The 18,465-nt window shown below is 43.4% G+C and overlaps 2 protein-coding genes across 2 annotated transcripts in view; one reads left to right on the forward strand and one right to left on the reverse strand.

Annotated features, from left to right (window-relative positions):
- Positions 1 to 2: 2 nt before the first annotated feature.
- LOC137902491 (carboxy-terminal domain RNA polymerase II polypeptide A small phosphatase 1-like) lies at positions 3 to 15,282 on the forward strand (the record flags this gene model as incomplete). The annotated part of the gene is made up of 8 exons (XM_068746578.1): positions 3 to 69; positions 3,981 to 4,135; positions 8,642 to 8,743; positions 11,097 to 11,153; positions 12,445 to 12,537; positions 13,395 to 13,580; positions 13,682 to 13,829; positions 13,966 to 15,282. Coding segments are annotated over 7 exons (789 nt in total), but the record flags the coding sequence as incomplete, so codon positions are not given.
- Positions 15,283 to 16,352: 1,070 nt separating this feature from the next.
- The window catches only part of LOC137902493 (obscurin-like protein 1), a 6,860-nt gene continuing 4,747 nt past the window's right edge, over positions 16,353 to 18,465 (reverse strand). Inside the window, exons 2-5 of the mRNA XM_068746579.1 lie at positions 18,298 to 18,459; positions 17,697 to 17,801; positions 17,285 to 17,551; positions 16,353 to 16,728 (exon numbers count right to left, since the gene is read on the reverse strand). Of these exons, the coding sequence (XP_068602680.1) occupies positions 16,451 to 16,728; positions 17,285 to 17,551; positions 17,697 to 17,801; positions 18,298 to 18,459 (812 nt within the window). The 3' untranslated portion in view covers positions 16,353 to 16,450. The remainder of the gene's footprint in view (positions 16,729 to 17,284; positions 17,552 to 17,696; positions 17,802 to 18,297; positions 18,460 to 18,465) is intronic.

The raw sequence follows: 18,465 nt of genomic DNA on the forward strand, positions 1-18,465 counted from the left end.
CCCATTCGCCGTCGATAATCACCCAAGTAACCAGAGACGAGGAGGAAAATGCCACTTGTCGTGAGGAAGGTAAGTTGGGAGAAGTTTTCCGAACTTTTCAGCTGCGCATGACAAACACCAGCGAGCCGCTAGCCAGCGGCTAAATGAGGTCGCCGACGTGTCCGGAAGGCTAACCGACTTGCTCTGCGAATCAATGAACTCCCAACAATGTCTCCTGCTTCTGAGAGACTTCTTTACCCTCGAATGACGTCGTCGTAAATAATCTTTGGACGTTCTTTAACGACCTCTGAGTCACTCCGGGCGGACCGGAGTCTCGGGCAGTCGCCCGGTTATGAGTAAAACTCCCCAAATAGGTTTCCGTAAAGGACGTTTTATCGTGTGTTGTATTGTGTTACGCTAAAAGGTCCCGCTTAGCTTTGTTGTTGTGTGTTTGAAGTTTACGTCCAGAGTTCGGTTTCACGTCGGAAACGACGCGCGCGCGCGCTCGAAGGGGGCGGGGTCACCATGACAGTTCACTGTTATTGTTTTGGTCTGGTTGAGCTGAGTCAGTTTTTTTTTTTTTGTTTTAATCAAATGGGCAGCGCGGTGGCGCAGTGGTAAGCGCAGTTGCCTCACAGCGAAGAGGTCACAGGTTCGAATCCGACTTTTAGCCTTTCCAACATGCAATTTCGGTGAATTTGCTACACCAGATTGCCCGTGGGGGTGTGTGCGTGGATGGTTGGCTGTCTATGTGTGGTCCTGCAATGACCTGGCGGCTTGTCCGGGGTGTGCCCCGCCCCTCGTCCCGTTGACTGCTGGGATAGGCTCCAGCATGACCCTCGACCCCTTAACGGATTAAGCAGTTCAGAAGATGAATGAATGAGCTATCTTTAGTCTTCCTGCACATCATTTACTAAAGTTAAAGTTCTCATGCCACCGTTCAAACATACAGGTACAGTTTGATGTTAATTTAGGCCGAGAGTATTAATATTTGTTATTATTTCATCGTCAGTGAAGTTCCACTGTTCCTTCTAGTCTTTTTGTCCAATTCTTTCTCTGCTGGACCTCAATTCTTATTTTAATATCTGTAGATAACCAGGAATAAACACAATTAAACAGAACTGTTTGCCAACCAAATCATTGAAGGGTAAACCAATTAAAAACGTGATGGGGGGGGGGGGGGGGGGGGGGGTCAACATTTAGCAGCCATATGCAGTAATATCTTTCTCTGGATGTGCAAATAAATGTTGTCATGTTGTTTACCTGATTGCTCTCATCTGCTCTTCTGTCACAGGTTAAAAATACATTTTGGTATTTCCCTAAATATTACGTTGTCCTGTTGGATGTGTATCACCAGAGTTTTGCGACGTATTAATGCGTATTTGTTTGCACAGACTCCGCATGAGAGGAAAACGTCCTGAAAATTGTTGCAGGACGTTAATTAAATAGAAATCTGGTTCTTCTATTCACCTGCAAAGTAAAGTTGCTCTCTTATCAGGACTGTTAGAGCCGGTTGGTTGACTTCACGAGGCGGGATCAACTCGTGTGTCGTCTGCTTCCTGAGCGGACGCCGTCCTGTGTTTGTTTTATTTGCATGCTTCGACTTCCTCCCGCATTCACGCATGGAGGTTTGGCATTAAGAATAGTCCTCCAGCTTCCTGCCGGTTGCAGCTGGAGAACGAGGGAAAACATCCCACTTGATATGATTAAAACATCAGGCGGCGCTGGCTGTTGTTTGCAGTCACAGCCTTGCCTCAGGTGACTGATGTTTGAGGGTTTTGTCAAGCTTATCAAAGCCTTTTCATCAACAAATACGGTCCATTGTCATGAAAGAAGACAGAATGAGATAAGATTAATAGTCTGGTACTGAATTTTGAAACAAATCTGTCATTTGTAACTGATTTTTACCCATCTGGAGTCTTTCTCAGGGCTGTGTCCAGTAGGTGGCAGCACAGTCCAGTTTACTAGCTCAAGCAACAATCCTCCCCATCACGACGGTATCAGTGTAGCTTTCTTCAACATGCACGGTGTCAAGCGTGTCATTTTTAATGTTTTGAAATTGATGCATAAGAGAAAATGAGCACACCCATATGAACGCTTCATTTTTTACCCACAAACACAGGCCTCCTGGGAGGTCTGTGTTTGTGGGTCCATCCACTATTTCGGTCAGATTTAAATGTAGGCAGTTCAAATGTCTTCCAATGGTGACGTCTCTCTCTCTCTCTTGATTCTACTCCGCATGCCCTGAAGCTGCTCCGTGCGGTAAAAAAAACCCGCAGCTTAGCCATTCCCTGCTTCAGGTTGAAGGAGACACAACAGGATTGTGTTTGTGACTGCTTATGGCGTGGTGGGAGTGTGCGGCACTAAATATACACACAGGATCCGATCGTTAGCCGCCGGCAGCCATTTTTGCAGCACTCTGATGTGTAATGTCAGAAGCACCGCAGTGAATACCGCAAGCGTCACCTGCCTTGTTCCTTCACACGTTTGCACACAGACCTTTCACCCGGGGACCACACGGTATGTCCCGACAAGCACGATGAGCCCTCCCCAGTGACTTTGTCCACTTTCAGTCAACAGCTGACCAGAGACATAGTGAAGGCCTAGTAAATGTAGGTCAAACTTAATGAGGCTGACGCTAGGCTAGATGGAAGGGTTGGCATAAAGTCATTTTTACACTTCTAACTAACTGCTATGTCTGGTCTGAGACACACAGACATACTGGACCACGATAAATAGGATATTTAATTTAGTTTCTGTGTCAATGCTTTTATTCTATTTATTTATTTGCGCTGCCGTATGTATGGATACGAGTGGAGTTAGTGATTCGCCCTGTCTGTTCTTGGTGTTGACATGGAAGAAGACAATTCGGGCTCAAACCGTAACCATGACCCTTAAAATTCTTGGATTGCGTCAAAACTGATAGAAAGAACTGAGACATACTATGACTGTGATAACAGCTCCTGCCAAGGGGATTAGGATGTCAGCCATATTCGTTGGTTGGTTGAACGGCTGACTGGTTGGTTGCTTACTTGGGTGGTTTCTCAGCAGGGTTACGTAAAGTTACATTTCCACGCTTGGCAGGAGCTAGGCATAAATGTATTTTGGTTGAATAATCCATTAGTAAACATTTTCTCATTTCATTTTCTCACCGCTTATTCCGCTATCGGGTCACGGGCCAAGCTGGAGCAAAACCCAGCAGTCAATGGGCGAGAGGCAGGGTACACCCTGGACAAGCCGCCAGTTCATCGCAGGGCACCATTAGTAAACATGTAAAATATATATATATATATATATAAACCGGTAATTGTATGCATTTGATGAGTGTGTACTTTGTGGGGCAGATTCAGATAATAATCCATCTGCTGGGTAAAAATATCTCTTCGGTGGTGATGCTATTTAGCAGCTACACAGCGGGTTAGCATCTAACAGTTGAGTCCTTTATAATTTGTGGATCCAGATGAGATGAACGCACAGTAACGCGAGTAGGATCTATTCAGCCTTGGCACCCGCTGTTCTTTCAAATAAAGATTTTCCTTTAGTTAAAACGTTGTTATTTTCTCTTCACCTGGCTATTTTAAGGGCTGAAATATACACCTACACTGTTATGCAATGTCTGCTAACCTTTGGCGGCGCAACTAAAATAACCATGTGCAAGCAATTTTTACCGTGGGAGATCACAGTCGGGGTCCTGCTGACGGATGGGATTGATGTTCAGATCAGATGCAATGGATCCACATTAGCTCCAATACTCACGTCAGTGAATGGATTGCCCACGTGTGACTGGACTGCAGGACAGTAAATCACTTTTTTCTTTTAGTCACTGGTGGGAATAAACAACTAAATGATTTATCATCTTTGTTGTGCAAGCAGTGTTACATTTATAGTCGATGTTACGCATTGAAGAACAATCATTAGCGACATTGAAGTCACTATCGGGAAAACAATGTTGTTGGTATGACGGTCATGCATTGTTTCTTCTTCTTGTCTCTCTGTTCCAGATGCGGTCCAAATTCCCCCCCCAAAAAAGAAGAAACCTCGCAGTCGAGGTCTTTTCCACAGTCTCTTCTGCTGTCTATGCCACAAAGAGTTAGAGCCGCCTCCGGATAAAAAGAATGCGCCGCTCTTAGTAGAAGAAAATGGGAATCTATCTAAGGTGAGTTCAACTCTTTACACCTTGCTCCCCATCTTACTCATTTTCTTCAGGTGTATTCTTGTGTATTATGAATTAAATTATTATATGAGTCCACGTGTGTGCTTTGTGTATTATTTGCTTGTATTAAATACATACATGTATAGAACATGGTCAAGATGATTGATTGAGTAAAATGCGTGTTTTCTCGGCTCGAAACGTTTTGCGCTTACAAGCGCATTTATCCTGGGCTGTGAACTAATGTACGGCAGCGTTGAAAAGTACTTCCTGTTTGGACATCAATCAAGATGAATGGGCATCACAAGAAGGTGCTGACATGGTGTAAACGTTACAGACCTGGACCGACTGGGGGATTGCTGCTAAAATCTAATAGCAGCGACTGTAAATATAACATACATCGATTGACTTTGAGAAGAAAACTAATAAGGTTTTATCAGGAGTGATTAGGAACATGTACTCATGCAACCCCTGAACCTGTGATCATTTGATCAATTATTAATAGATGTGTCATTTACGCATAGATGTGTGCGTTTGGATGTTTACAAGTGTTAAAACGGCACCCGATAGTCCACCTATTCATTTATGGACAATTGTCTTACTGTGCTATATTTACGGTAAGTATATTCTTGGAAAACAAAATGAGGTTTGGCCGTCGTGGCCTGAAGATCAAGTGGTGAAGACTTTCTCAGGTGTCGGTTTCAGATTAATGCCTTAGTTCAGCCTTTAATAGAGATTTGATATTCTAGAAGCTATTTGTCACATCTTTCCAAGTCCCCAAAATAAATAGCTCGGTCTCAGGCAAAGGAGGGCGGGGCTGTCAAATGCTAGTCTCAGTTTTGGTTGTGACAGCCTGTCATGTTGAGTGCACGCTGCTCCTGTTGCTCTCACAGACTGACCCTCCCCACCACCAATGTGAGCGTTCACTCCAAACAGAACCTTGCATTTTGGCTTGGACTCCGCAGGATGTGGACACAATGCATGGAGATCAGACCTGAGAAATAAATCTTGATGTATTTTCGAAGATTCTGAGGAAGGTCAAGTCACCGGAGAAGGGGGACCGTCTGCTGAAATCATGCTGACTGAACAATGCCAGATTGCAAAATTAACAGAAGCTGCAGACCTGACCAGACTGTCCAAGGGAAGCGCTGACCTTGGCGTAGAGGTCCTTGTGGAATTTACTGAGCGGACTGATGTCAACGGAGACGCTGAGACGTCTGTCCTTCGTGTGGAACATTGCAAAATGAATAGAGATGAATCCTGCACATGTTGCAATGGTCTTGCTATAGCTTTTGAGCAATACTCGACAAGCAACGGACTTTGTGAATCCGACCACTTTGTTGATAGCTGTGAGACTTTGGGGTTAATCCAGTCACGCGATGAATGTGCCCAACATAGTGAGCGTTTTATACCTTGCAAGTCCTCTGAGCACTGTGCTAATCATAGCATAGCTTCCAAATGTACTTCTTGCTGTGAACATTGTCCAGAACACCTCCAACCATTTCAGCGACGCAAGCCCTCTCATCAGCAGTTTAAATTGGCATTGAACTGTGACAGTTTTGGGCAGTGTGAAATATCGGATTTCATACCTGAATGCATCGATCCCATCAGGTTACTGCAACAATATGAAACCTCTGATCAACAGAAAGAGGGCTTCGACACAAAGCCAGAGACATCAACAGGGGACTCTGAACAATTCAAAATGACTGGTATCGCACCTAACAGCTCTGATACGCAGGACTCTTTGGACTGCGATGCCGACCTTTGTGAGTATGACGAGATTCGGAATCAAAGTGAATGTAGTGCCGGTGAAGAGAACTATCCACCTGAAGCAGAGTCGATTGATGAAAGCGTTGGGGAAGTAAATCCCTCTCATTTCAGAACACTTGCTCATGTATATTTTGACGACGGTCAAGGTGTTACCTTTCCGATTGAAAACCCGCTTGCTAAACAAAACTACCAGCTGTCTAGCATGTCCACAGATTACTGTGGAATGTATGAGACCGATAGCCCAGAGATGAGCCGCGAATCAACTCGCCAATGCACTACCACGGAGCACAACTCTGTAAGGACTTGTAAGCGTGTCTCTGAAGAAGATGGCTCCTCGGACTGTTCTTCCATTGAAGCCAAATCCTTTAAGACTTGTCCTGAAGGCAGTATTCCTTCCGATTCCTGCTCTGATTCATCTGAGGAATCTGAAAAAGGAGCTCAGGAAGATTCGAGCGATGAGCAGACCCGGTGGGAATCTTTTGAAGATGACGAAGAAACGGAGCAAAGCAACGTTATCGGAATGAATGAGGATAATACGAAAACACCAACTCTTGATATTGTTATTGCGGATTACTTCGATCTATTTGACAAAGCTGACTACGACGGACGTGCATTTGTTCAAAAGCGACGCTACACTTCCTGCTTTGATGGGGGAGATATCGACGCCTGTCTCTATCTTGAAGAAGTTCTTGCCAAAAATAGAAACGCACACAATGAAATCAATGAGAAAATGAACATGCAGGACAACGATGCATGTTCCGATGCCCCCGAAGAAGCAAGCGAGGAGGCAAGCATGAGAGACGATGCCTCATCCGGGTCATATGAATCAGAGAAACAACCTGACGACTGGGCAACAGAATCCGAATCGAGCCAAGGAGAGGATGAAGCTGAGGAAAGCGAGCCCAATGCTTGTGACCCTTATCCAGGGAACTATGAGGAAGCAGAGGAAGATGAAGATACTTTTGATGGAAAAACATTTTCAATTGATTTCCCTGTGTCGGAAATCTGTCAAAAAGATGCCGAGGTCTGTCTGTCCTCTGGAAATGGAGAGAATATGTGTGCACCATATGCAGATGACATTTCAGTTGAAGGTGACGCTTATGAGGACGAAGTCTCCGATGATTTGGATTATGAAATGACAGGGGAAAACGTCTCTTTTAATGATAATAATCAGACATCTGCTATTGATTGCAAAGAGGCGGACAAAGACTTTTGTGACAAGGAATTAATCGCAAGTTCAGAAATTGAACCATATTGGTCAACCCTAGAAGACGGCGTAGAAGCGTGCGAGCAAGGTGTCGAGGACTACTATATATATCAGATTAAAAGCATACAGTCATCTGTTAAACAAGACACACATGGATTTACGATGGATGGAAGATCGTCTGATCAGATCATGTTCAATGAAGGTGGGAATGAAAGAGAAGATGCTCTTTTATGCTCGAAAGAGACTGAGACACAAGGAGATGTCCAGATGAGTCCAGAGGAGTGCAAAGCAGTTACACTAGAAAGTAAGGAAGTTAGTGAACTCGGTGAAAATGTGTCCAGATCCTCTCTAGTAGAAAAAACAACCAACGAAGACACTCTGGAATCAGGGAATGACTGTGGATTGACTAACGTTTCAATGGACTCGAATCCCCCTTCAGATATCATTCACAGCGTTTTCTCACAACTTGCCAATGATGAGGAACGTGATGCACAAAATAAGGAAGAACAAAGCACAGATTCAGAAGAAGAGCAGAGTGACGACGACTCCTCTGAGTCCTGTGAATGCGACTACTGCATTCCCCCAGCGGCGCAGGTATCGCAAGTCATTGCACCTCATTGATTGCTATTACAGAATCGAGTCAAATCTCCTGATCTATTTTTTCACCATTAAGACCAGCCTGGCAGTGAATAAAGATGCAGGAGATCTCAAAGCTAACCGATTGTGAGGTATCCGTGTCAAACTCCAGGCTCTGCACAAGTGATATTAGGCATCCTCTTTGGTCATGCAATTTGTTTTTAGCATCGGGACTGGATTAGCAAGCACAGATCTCTGACCACTTGTTGATGGACATGAAAGCGGATGGTGATATTTACATGCTCCGTCAACATGGCTGTAACATCCTAAGCTTTGATTAACCCCTTTAATAGACACTTTGCATGCAACGACAACATGCTGAAGAGTCACTGTCGAAGGTCTTTTGTGTCTTAAGTGAGACATGAAACGAGGATATTGATTTTTGAAAATTGGTCCAATGTTGCTCAAGAGTTTCTGCAACCAGCAGTTGCAAAATGGAATGTTATAGACGTAGTTTTCAGGTCCACCTGTACACACTTACAGTACGTCCATTAAAATGTCTTGTTTTTCCCACATACACATGGACGGAAGACAGAGATAAACTTTTTTATTACCATAGTTGGTACTTGAGCGAGTCCTTAATATCTTCAGTACGGGCCTGATCAGAGGAGAAATCCTCTGATGTTGGTACAGCATTGATGATAGGAAGACGTTTCATCACAGAAAACATCAAATCCACCTACACTGGGAGGGAAGCACTCCTTACAAGGTCTACAGAATACAGCAGCGCCGCCGGTCGTTTCGTGTTCTCCGAGCAGCTGGTCTCAACCTGTTGTGCCCTTTAGTCAAGCGAAGACTCGCTCCTATTTGGAGCGGTTGTTCATATTTTGCATTTTTACATGCAGAGGCAACCGTTGAACCGAATCAGCCTCAGCGATTAACTCTCCTTCTGCCCTCAGACTTCAGCCAAACCGCTGCTCCCACGGATGAAATCGAATGACGCAGGGAAGATCTGTGTCGTCATCGATTTGGATGAAACACTAGTGCATAGTTCATTTAAGGTAAGTTGGCCTGTGTGATCTCCTTTGCAGTCATACATATACCTCGTTCTTTACTGGGATCCTTTACAGAGTCATAAAATACCAATTTGAGAGCCCAAAATAGAAGCATGTAAATATTCTTTCTCTCTCAACACATCTAGTTTAAAACTAGTAATGACTCTGCTCGGATTTTTCCATCGACATATTTTTACCATTAAGCAGTAGACACTACGTTGGAGGAAGACGCTCCATAATAAGTGCAATAATAATCACTATTAACAATACAATACAATAACTGGCTGATAACTGTGCGTTTATTAACTCTTTGGGAAGGCTTTGCTATTTTGCAAAAAATGACGACTATTGGCAATAATGTCAAAGCTGTCTTAATGAATTCAATTTAATACATTTTTATTTCTATAGCACCAGATCATTACAGATAACCTTGAGTTATCTCAAGGCACTTTCTAGGTGTAGCAGGGAAAGACCTGCAGGGAAAGACAGAACCCACAAGAGCAAGCACGTTGGCGACGGAGGCAAAGAAAAACGTCCCTTTTAACAGGGAGAAACTTTGGACAGAACCTAGAGTGGGCGGCCATCTGTCTTGACCAGTTGGGTTAAGGAAGAGAGAGAGAAACAACGACTGGAGGACAGTCAAAAACAAAGAGAGAGTCTTAACCAGCCTGTATGATACAGTATGATATAATTTAATTATGATGGCAAAAATGCTTTTATTCTCAGTTTCAACATCCACTTTTTTATTTGGACTAAATCTTTGTAGAGTTTTACAGTTTTGGCTGCTTTTAATTACTTAAAAAGCCGACTTGGCAAATGTAATAAAAGTGTGAAAGCAAACAACGTACTGTACTTGCTAAGCTAAAGCAGGCATAACCAATTAGCAGTAGGATTTGCACTCATGACATATTTTTAGGATGCACATGACTTATTTTTATCCTAAAGGACTGGGCTCCTGTGTCACTTTAGCATTAGCTTATTTTATGGTGTAGGTTCTCTGGTTTCATGATGCATAACCGACTACAACTGAAAGTCTGGCGGTCTGAAAAAGTAATTAAAAGAAAGTTTAGGTTGTTAGTTATGTTCAAATCAGAAGGGCATTCTCAGATTTGAGTACCGGCAGTAATGTTCAGTTTATTTTCAATAACTACATTATTACATATACCGGGTACATATTGCTCATTTAGTTTTTCAAAGATTGCTGGTGAAAGCAATGAGTCGTATAGTTAATCCAAATAATTTCTCCAAAAAAAAAAAACCTCAACAGAAAATAGTTTGATAAATAGTTTAGGTTTTTGGATAAAATAAGTTTAACACAGTTCTACAAATAACTGGCTACGTTTTCATCACTGTTGTGCCTTTTAAGGTCACATTCAGGGAACAAAGTCAAGGCTCCAGTGCCACGACAAATGATGTAATGTGTGCCATGTGGTGTTTAGATCTTCTCAAGTCACTGACTGTCCGAAGGGATGTCACGGGATATTTCCACTTGCTATGTGTAAACAGGGCCAGACTCTGTGACCTCCATGTTTCACACAATAATAAAACGCATTATTACTTTGACATGTAAACTGAAAATAGTGTCAGGTAACAGGTTTTGTGTTGCTTGTATTTCAGGGACAGAGGAATGTCAGTGTCATGTGTAAATCTTTTTTTTTTTTTTTTACATATACGAAGTTGAACCTGAAAATAGATGCATACTCTCAGGTTGTATTCGAAGTGTTTGCATATGTTGCAGGTTAATCGGACAAAAATGAGTGAATATTTTCCATTAAGTTGGCCACCTTTATATGTTAAATAACATAAATGGCAGAGCGAGGCAAAGAGCTAAACCACCGTTAGCATTGGATTTACATTTTCGCTGACGGCGCTGCAAAGCTCTTCCACGGTTCACTTCCACGCATTATCGTTTGTGGCGCTGCTGTGAGTCTGGCAACAAGGAATCAATAATGTTTCATTCCTATCAATTTCTCATTTGAATGCAAAGCATTCTTCCTGCAGAACAGAATAAACGGCATTAACTCATTACGTCGTAGCGCATAGGTCACGGCGTAGTGCCTTATATAGAACATGCTATGGTGCGATGTGAACATTTGAGAAGGTATTTGAGGTGTGAGACCAGCCTAAAAAAAAGGTCCGGTATTTTTATCAGCCTTGTCACTTCTCTGTATTTCAATGCGAGATGTTTCAAGTGTCGTATTATTTACGGTACTGCGTTATGCTAAAGATGCTTCAGTTGCGTTCTTTGTGTCTACAGGGCACATGTATCTCCGCCGTCGATTTGTTGTCGTCGCTATTATCTCTTCTGAATGTTGTAAATTCTAAATGTGCATTTTGGTGTGTCTTTTGTTCTCAACAGCCAGTCAACAATGCTGATTTTATCATTCCAGTGGAAATAGATGGAACGGTCCACCAGGTAGGCATCGAAAGGGTCCGTCGCTGTCGTGTTCTGCAGTCTCCCCACCGTGATACAAAAGTAGCCGCCATCCTTGCTATGCGTCACCCGAACGCTCGAATAAAATACAAAAATGTGATGAGTAAAATTCAAATATCCTTCATGGCGGCTCCGGTTCACGCTATGCTAGCCTCCTGACAGAGTAGTGGCCCCGCTCTGTTGATGGCTCCGAGCAGCAGGTGGCTATTTCCATGGCCTGACGAAATGAGGAAACCCTGGCAAGGCTTCTCAGAAACCACAGGCCATCAATCCTATGCTGGCGTGTAGTATGACCTGCTTATTAGTGCTTGGGAACGGCTGCCACTTTTCCCCGTAGGCGTTAAATGGCGACCGCAATCTGGTCGTGCTGGGACCTCCCAGAAGACGGGAGCTTTGCTGTCCAAAGGGCCTGGGTCTGCTTCAAGTAATCCAGGATAGGCTTGTTAAAGAGGGGAAGGCCTATTCGGGACGACTTGGTTCAGAAACAAGGCTGCCAGCGTCTTGGGGGGGGAGTAGGCAAATCCTGTTGGGGTGTTTACGAGGCTGTCCCTTTTGTATTACGTCCTGTTATCATATTAACGGCTGAGGGTCAGGCCACGGAATTTCTATTATTGCCTCCCAATAAGTGTCAACACTTTGCAGGAAGTCCAGGGGCTGTGTGTGTATGAGGCTTTCCCCTCTCTGTATTCCCCAGTCAGTCGTAACCTTACAAGCACCTGCCTGGTATTGTGTAGGTCCCCCCCCCCCCCCCCTTTTTCTTTGCTGCCCAAACAGCCCTGACCCGTCCAGACATGGACTCCCCATGACGGTGGGCTGTGCTTTCTGCCACAGACACTAACAACAGATCATTTAAGCTCTTTAATTTGCGACGTGGGACCTAAAGGAATTGGCTATTTTGATCCGGCTCCGTCCCTCGGAGGCTTGATTTAAATTAAGATCCGGAGATTTTGGAGGCCAGATGATGCGATCCTGCATCCGTTCCATTCCTTTGCTCCCGTGTGGGATAGACCGGCACTAGAATGTCAACGACGTGTAGTTCTAGAGAAGTTCTGACCCAGTTTTCTAGCCGTCATATTTAGACCCCTGTGAAACGCGCTCAGATCTTTATGCTTGCCCCCTTTTTTTTTTCATGCTTTGAGAACAAACGGTTCAAATACTGCCTACTATAATAGCGATAACGATACGGCTGATCAGAATGTGTTATATGGACATATGTGTGTTTTTCCCAAGTACCTGTATTTCATTCTCATGCACCTTGTGTGTCTCCATCCAGGTGTATGTTTTAAAGCGGCCGCACGTCGATGAATTCCTGAAGAGGATGGGAGAGTTGTTTGAGTGTGTTTTGTTCACAGCGAGCTTGTCCAAGGTGAGCGTTGTGTTGCTTGTTTCTAACGGGTAATGTGTGTGTGTGTGTGTGTGTGTGCGTGTGTGCATTGCAGCAGGCAGACGCTGTTTCAAACCGCTCAGGTTGTGTTAACCTTATTCATGTGTTCGGTCGCACTCGATGGATTGAGAATTATGAATAAAAAAATCACTCAATGAATATCTGGCGAAATATTTCAAATATGCTGCGATGCAAAACGAGCCGACTTCCGTGAAGTCCTGGAACGGGAGCGGTGCGGGTCAGCCGAGCTGAACGGAGGTGCGGGATTGTTCAGTTTTGGCAGAGGATTCTTGTTTGTCTTGCCAGCAAAGTTCTCTCCGGTCCAGTTAGTGAATGAAGTGCACATTAGTGGCTCTGTAGAAAACGACAAAGAATTGGTGGCCGAGACCAAAAAACGTTTTAAAAAGAATGAATGAATAATGATCCTTCAGTCGTAGGAGAAACACGTGACCTTGAGTTAATGGTTGTTGTCTGCTGGCGTGAGTAGAACTCTGTTTCCTAATAAAGTTAGGTTAAAGCACAAACATGTCACTAATATGGTCACAACATTTCCCCCTGGTGGACAAAAAGATTTTTATTTGTTTCTTAAAATTTCTAATATCCCCCCCCCCCCCCCCCTTTTTTTTTAGTAAATACTACACTATACATTGTTCGATATATTTTTTATATATATATGGTTCACTATATGTTCTTTAGTCGTAAAAAATGGATTGCTTTGATTTCCCCGTTGAAATTGCATCTCATTTGTTTCTATCAGAATTTTGCCTTGATAGTTACGGAACTGTAGCTCAGCATGTTTATAGCTTCTCCCCCCCCCCCCCCCCCCTCTACTGCCATAGTATGCAGATCCTGTGTCGGACCTGCTGGACAAATGGGGGGCCTTCAGGTGCCGTCTCTTCCGGGAGTCTTGTGTCTTCCACAAAGGGAACTACGTAAAAGACCTGAGCCGCTTAGGAAGAGAGCTGAACAAGGTCATCATCATCGACAACTCCCCGGCCTCCTACATCTTCCATCCCGACAACGCAGTATGAAACGCGCCGACACTCATCAACACTCTCATAATGTAGCTGTGGCTAATGTTGAATAGCTTCTCCAATGCCTCGCTGCTTGTCCTCCTGCCCTGCAGGTGCCCGTGGCGTCCTGGTTCGACGACATGTCGGACACCGAGCTCCTCGATCTCATCCCTTTCTTTGAGCGACTAAGTGAGGTGGACGACATCTATGACTTTCTCACGCAGCAGAGGACTTCAAGCTAACGAGAGACCGGACGCTAAGGTGAAAATAATCACCGGCAGCTGCTGCTGTCATTGCAGCGGGGGGGGGGGGGGGGGGCAACAGGCTTTCACGCTGCTTCCAACTACAAGGACCACACTGCTAAAAAAAGCTTATGTTTAACCTCGTGTTCTTACAGTACGGACCGGGAAAGGCGGGTTGGGATCGCAGCATGCAGCCGCTCCGGCAGGTTGCTGTTGGGTAACACTAGATGGACTCTGAATGTGAGAGTCAAAGACTTCTGTCGAAATCATTTGCAGTGTCTGTATGTGAATGTGATGCAGACGCCTGTAGCGTGACGGTCGTTCTGACACAAGTGAACCACACTTGTCTTTTTTTTTTTTTTTTTTTACTTCTCGTGTCCATGCAGTAAAGCGCTGTGTAAAAACATCTGAAGTTTCACACACACACACACACACACACACAGCATAGATTGTTGCTAAATTTACCTAAATAATTTCCTTAAAAAAAAAGGGTTTGCAGAAAATGACAATCACAAATATTGCTTTATTAATATGTTTGTCATCCATACTAAATATTCAAGCACTGCGTTTCTACATTCAGACTGAACAGGCTGAACAGCAATCATCAGTTATTGTTGATTTCTGCATGACAGATGACTGAAAGGTTTAATCACTAAATTCTATTACTGGACTCCAGCTACTAATAAATAATCAATATTTAATAACCCAAACCAGTAAAAAAAAAAAAAAAGCAGCACAGAGTGAATAATGACATCTAATTTGGTTCTGGACATTCTAAGCAGTTCTAGATCAACATTAGAAAACGAAACCCACCGCACACTCGTTGTTGTTTATGTACATAAAGTACTGTATATCAGAATTTTGATTTTAGTGTTATTTTACCTAATTTGATTTCTTCTGTCGAATCTTTTATTTTGAGCGCCATAGCGTCCGACACTTCACACTGATGCAATGCTGGAGGAGGCCGCGTCCCGCTGAGGTGACCGGAGTGACTTTGATGTCTGATTCGAAAGCACACTTTAAGCCTCCGATCGGTAAACTTGAAGTCGAGTTTCTCCCTGCGAGTCGCAAACGCACTCTGTGTCTTCAGCGTCATGGGGGGGGCGGGGGGGGCATGTTTGAGTCCAGGTTGACTTTGCTTCAGTCTGGAACACGCGTGTGTGTAATTGTATGTGTGGGTTTTGCTGTGATTGTGTTAGTTTAACTTTTCACATTGGTTAAATATTTAAAAAAACAAAACAATCCATGCTTTGACAATATTTGGAAAATCCTAACCTGTCTTTAAATATGTTTTAACTTTTTTCTACTGTATGCAACAAGAGTGTTAATGTTGTCGAGTAAAAAAAAAAAAAAAAAAGGTTAAGTTTTGTTTTAGAGTTTTTAAATTGCTGCTGATAAAGATAAGCAAAAACAAAAGTGATATTTTTTACCTTGCATCAATAAAGCATGATTTTATTTTGAAACCGATCAAATCTCACTTCAATATTTTGTCTCCTCATTTGTTCTGTGTGATACTGCCAAAAAAATATAAGTCTGTTCCGTTGGTGAAATTCAAGATTCAAAATTTAAGAGATATTTTTTTTTTACAAATGAAACGATACATATGAAATTGAGAACTGCTGCAAAGTAAAGTCAGAATTCAAATATTTATTGTCACAAATGCACATTCAGGTTAAACCTCTTATAAGCACGATTACACAGGACATTATTTACATCCAAACTGCTATGTGTATGATAACAAAGGAACCAACTGCTCACACTGACTATGACCAATCTTCTATGAATAGAGATTTTGTTCATTTAATTGCAGGTTACTGAAAGAAAAATCCACTCCCTGATTTAATCGAACTTCACGAAAAGCAATAAAACCCTGTTTAAACCGCTTTTATAGAGATAATGTTTACAGTTACGCCGTCACTTCGGCGATGACAGATGGGAGATGTCACTCAGGGATCAACTGTGAAAGTCAAGCAGATTAAGAATCAGGCTGAGGACTGGATGGGGTCAGTGAACGCCGAATCCATGTCTACTTAAATTATTTAGAGATTTTGACGAGGAAAAAGCAGAAATCTTAGTTTAATTTGTTAATCCGCATCGCATTACGCTGAAAATAGCTCCTGGAGTAGCTCAGATGAGTTCAGTGAATGGAATTCTGCTTGAGTGACGTGATAGAGACTCGGACCGTCAACACATTATAATTATATCGTCTGTAGAAAGCGGCACTCAAAGGGCTCAAAGACGTTTACTGTGTTTTCTATGCGCTGAACGTGCACTGCCAAGTCAAGCAGATTGAATCTAGCACAGTATTTTATTATTTAAAAATCAGAAGACGTGGTTTCATAATGATTCTAACAAGTATGCGTCTTCTTAAAAACTACTCTATCACTGTTTGCTAACGTAAGTATCGTCCAGAGTTCCACTTCTGATGTTTTTAGATTCACAACGGACTTTGTTAATGTCGCCCTCTAGTGGTGTAGTGTTGCTATGGACATAATTTGATCATTTTTGCAATATAATCAATGAATTGAAATCACAGTGCATCTATGATAGATAGATACCGCATTTACTGACAATATAAATACAGTTAAAGTGTAAATACATTTGGAAAAAAAAATAAAAGTCCTCCAACTCCACCTTCATTTATGTCCCCAGCACCCAAAGCTGGGCACTGCTTTTTGCTTCCCCCGACGAGAATTCCACCACTCCATTCATGTCTGGGGAGGTTTGCTTGAGGGTCAGCCTGTGGAGCGCGCCCGTCTTCTCCAGCCGGACCCGAGAGCTCGAACGTAAGGGTTCCCCGTTCAGACTCCACACCGAGGCTCTGGGGACAAGGGCCGAGACCTCGCATTCAAAGCAGGCGTCATCGGGGGCCGTGACTTCCACATCCGTCAGCTCTCTGACCATGACCAGAGACTGGGCTGGGTCAGCGCAGACAGAGGAGGGAAAGCTGTTAGCTTAGCCTACACAATCTATAAAACAACATCTCCTAAAACTCAAAGGTTTAACCTGATAGTGACAAGTTAAAGTAAAAGTTTATTTGTATTCTGTTCTATTCAAATTCTTTTTTGCTTGAATCTGATTTATTTCACTCACTAAAAAGTAATCAGAAAAAAAATGTACAATAATTTTCTTTTTTTTTTTTTTTTAAGGGGGGGATTTTATTTAGATTTTTCACTCTTATGACCAGATTTCTGGTTCTGGTCTTGGATCCGGTCACGACCTGAAGCTTCAAATCTAAACAAGGTATATAAATATTTAAAAAAAAAAATGAAACATTTGAATTGCGTTATCTCCTTTCTGTCAGCAGGTGGCGCTGCGATGCTGGACTAAGTTGCTCCACCATCAGAGAGGTTTTAACACACTTGTTTACTATCTGTTTGTTATCAAGATGATTTGATAGACCTGCAGTGATTTTTTTTCAATTTGTGAAAGTAAACAACATTGGTGCTAAAATACAACAAAGTACTCTCTTACCCTCTACGGCCAGTTTAGAAGAGCATGTGTACTCGCCGACCTGCATGCTGTACACGCCGTCGTCTTCTAGCGCCACCTGCTGGATGATCAGTTTGCGGTAACAGCCTTCGCTGCTGATCTCAAAGTGCTCAGAGGGCAGGATGACAGTCCTGCCCTTGAACCAGCGGATGCTACTTCTGGGGTTGGACACGGTGCAGTCGAGGATCACGCGGCTGCTTTCCAGCGCCGTCTTATCCTGCAGAGGTTTCACAATGCTGACGGGAAGCTCTGGGGCGAACAAAGGTATTTAGATCCTGGTTTGAATAGGCAAACGTTTGTACGTCGTATTTTCAGAGATACAAAACTGATCATTGAAAGTACTTATTTCGTCATTCGTCTTCATTTTAAAGGACAACCCTGGACTTTGCTGTACCTTCCACTTCCAGGTAAGCCACGGATTCAACATGTCTGCCGACAAACTTGATCTCTCCGGAGTCTTCTGCGCGCACGTGACACATCAGGAGAAAATGTTTGGTTCCTGACAGAAGAAGGAAAATATCAATGTGATAATGCGGATATTTGTTAAATTCAGGCGAGTTATTTTTTCCTTTTAAATTCATGGGATATTCTTAACAAATGTCTCATTTTTGGTTCGTGTTTAAGAACTAATTATTGCAGAAATTATCAATTGCATGTTTGGAGCTGGGTGGCACGGTGGCGTAGTGGTTAGCGCTGTCGCTTCCCAGGATGGCGGTACCGGGTTCGAACCCTATTTGAGTTTGTATGGTCTCCCCATGTCAGCGTGGGGTTTCCTCCAACCTCCGAAAACGTGCAACTTAGGTGAATTTGATAATCCCAAATTTTCCGTAGTGTGTGTGTGTGAGTGGTTGTCTGTCTCTGGGTGGCGACTCGTCCAAGGTGTACCCCGCCTTTTGTCCGTAGCAAGCTTGGATAGGCTCCAGCAGACCCGTGACCCGCGAAGCGTCAATGCCATCTGAAGAAAATGGATGGACATTTGTAACTCTGAGGCTGACCTTCCTGTCGGGTCTTGATGGTGCTGGTGGGTTGTATCCTGTCCCCGTTTTTGTACCATTCCCCCGGCACGTCTTCGACTGAGAGCTCACAAACAAAGACGGCATTCTGATCTTCCTGGATGTCCAGGTCCTCGAGACCCTGCAAGATGAGCAGCTCACGCTCTGCCA

Source organism: Brachionichthys hirsutus, chromosome 12 (genome assembly GCF_040956055.1).
Source record: "Brachionichthys hirsutus isolate HB-005 chromosome 12, CSIRO-AGI_Bhir_v1, whole genome shotgun sequence".
Lineage (NCBI taxonomy): Eukaryota > Metazoa > Chordata > Actinopteri > Lophiiformes > Brachionichthyidae > Brachionichthys > Brachionichthys hirsutus.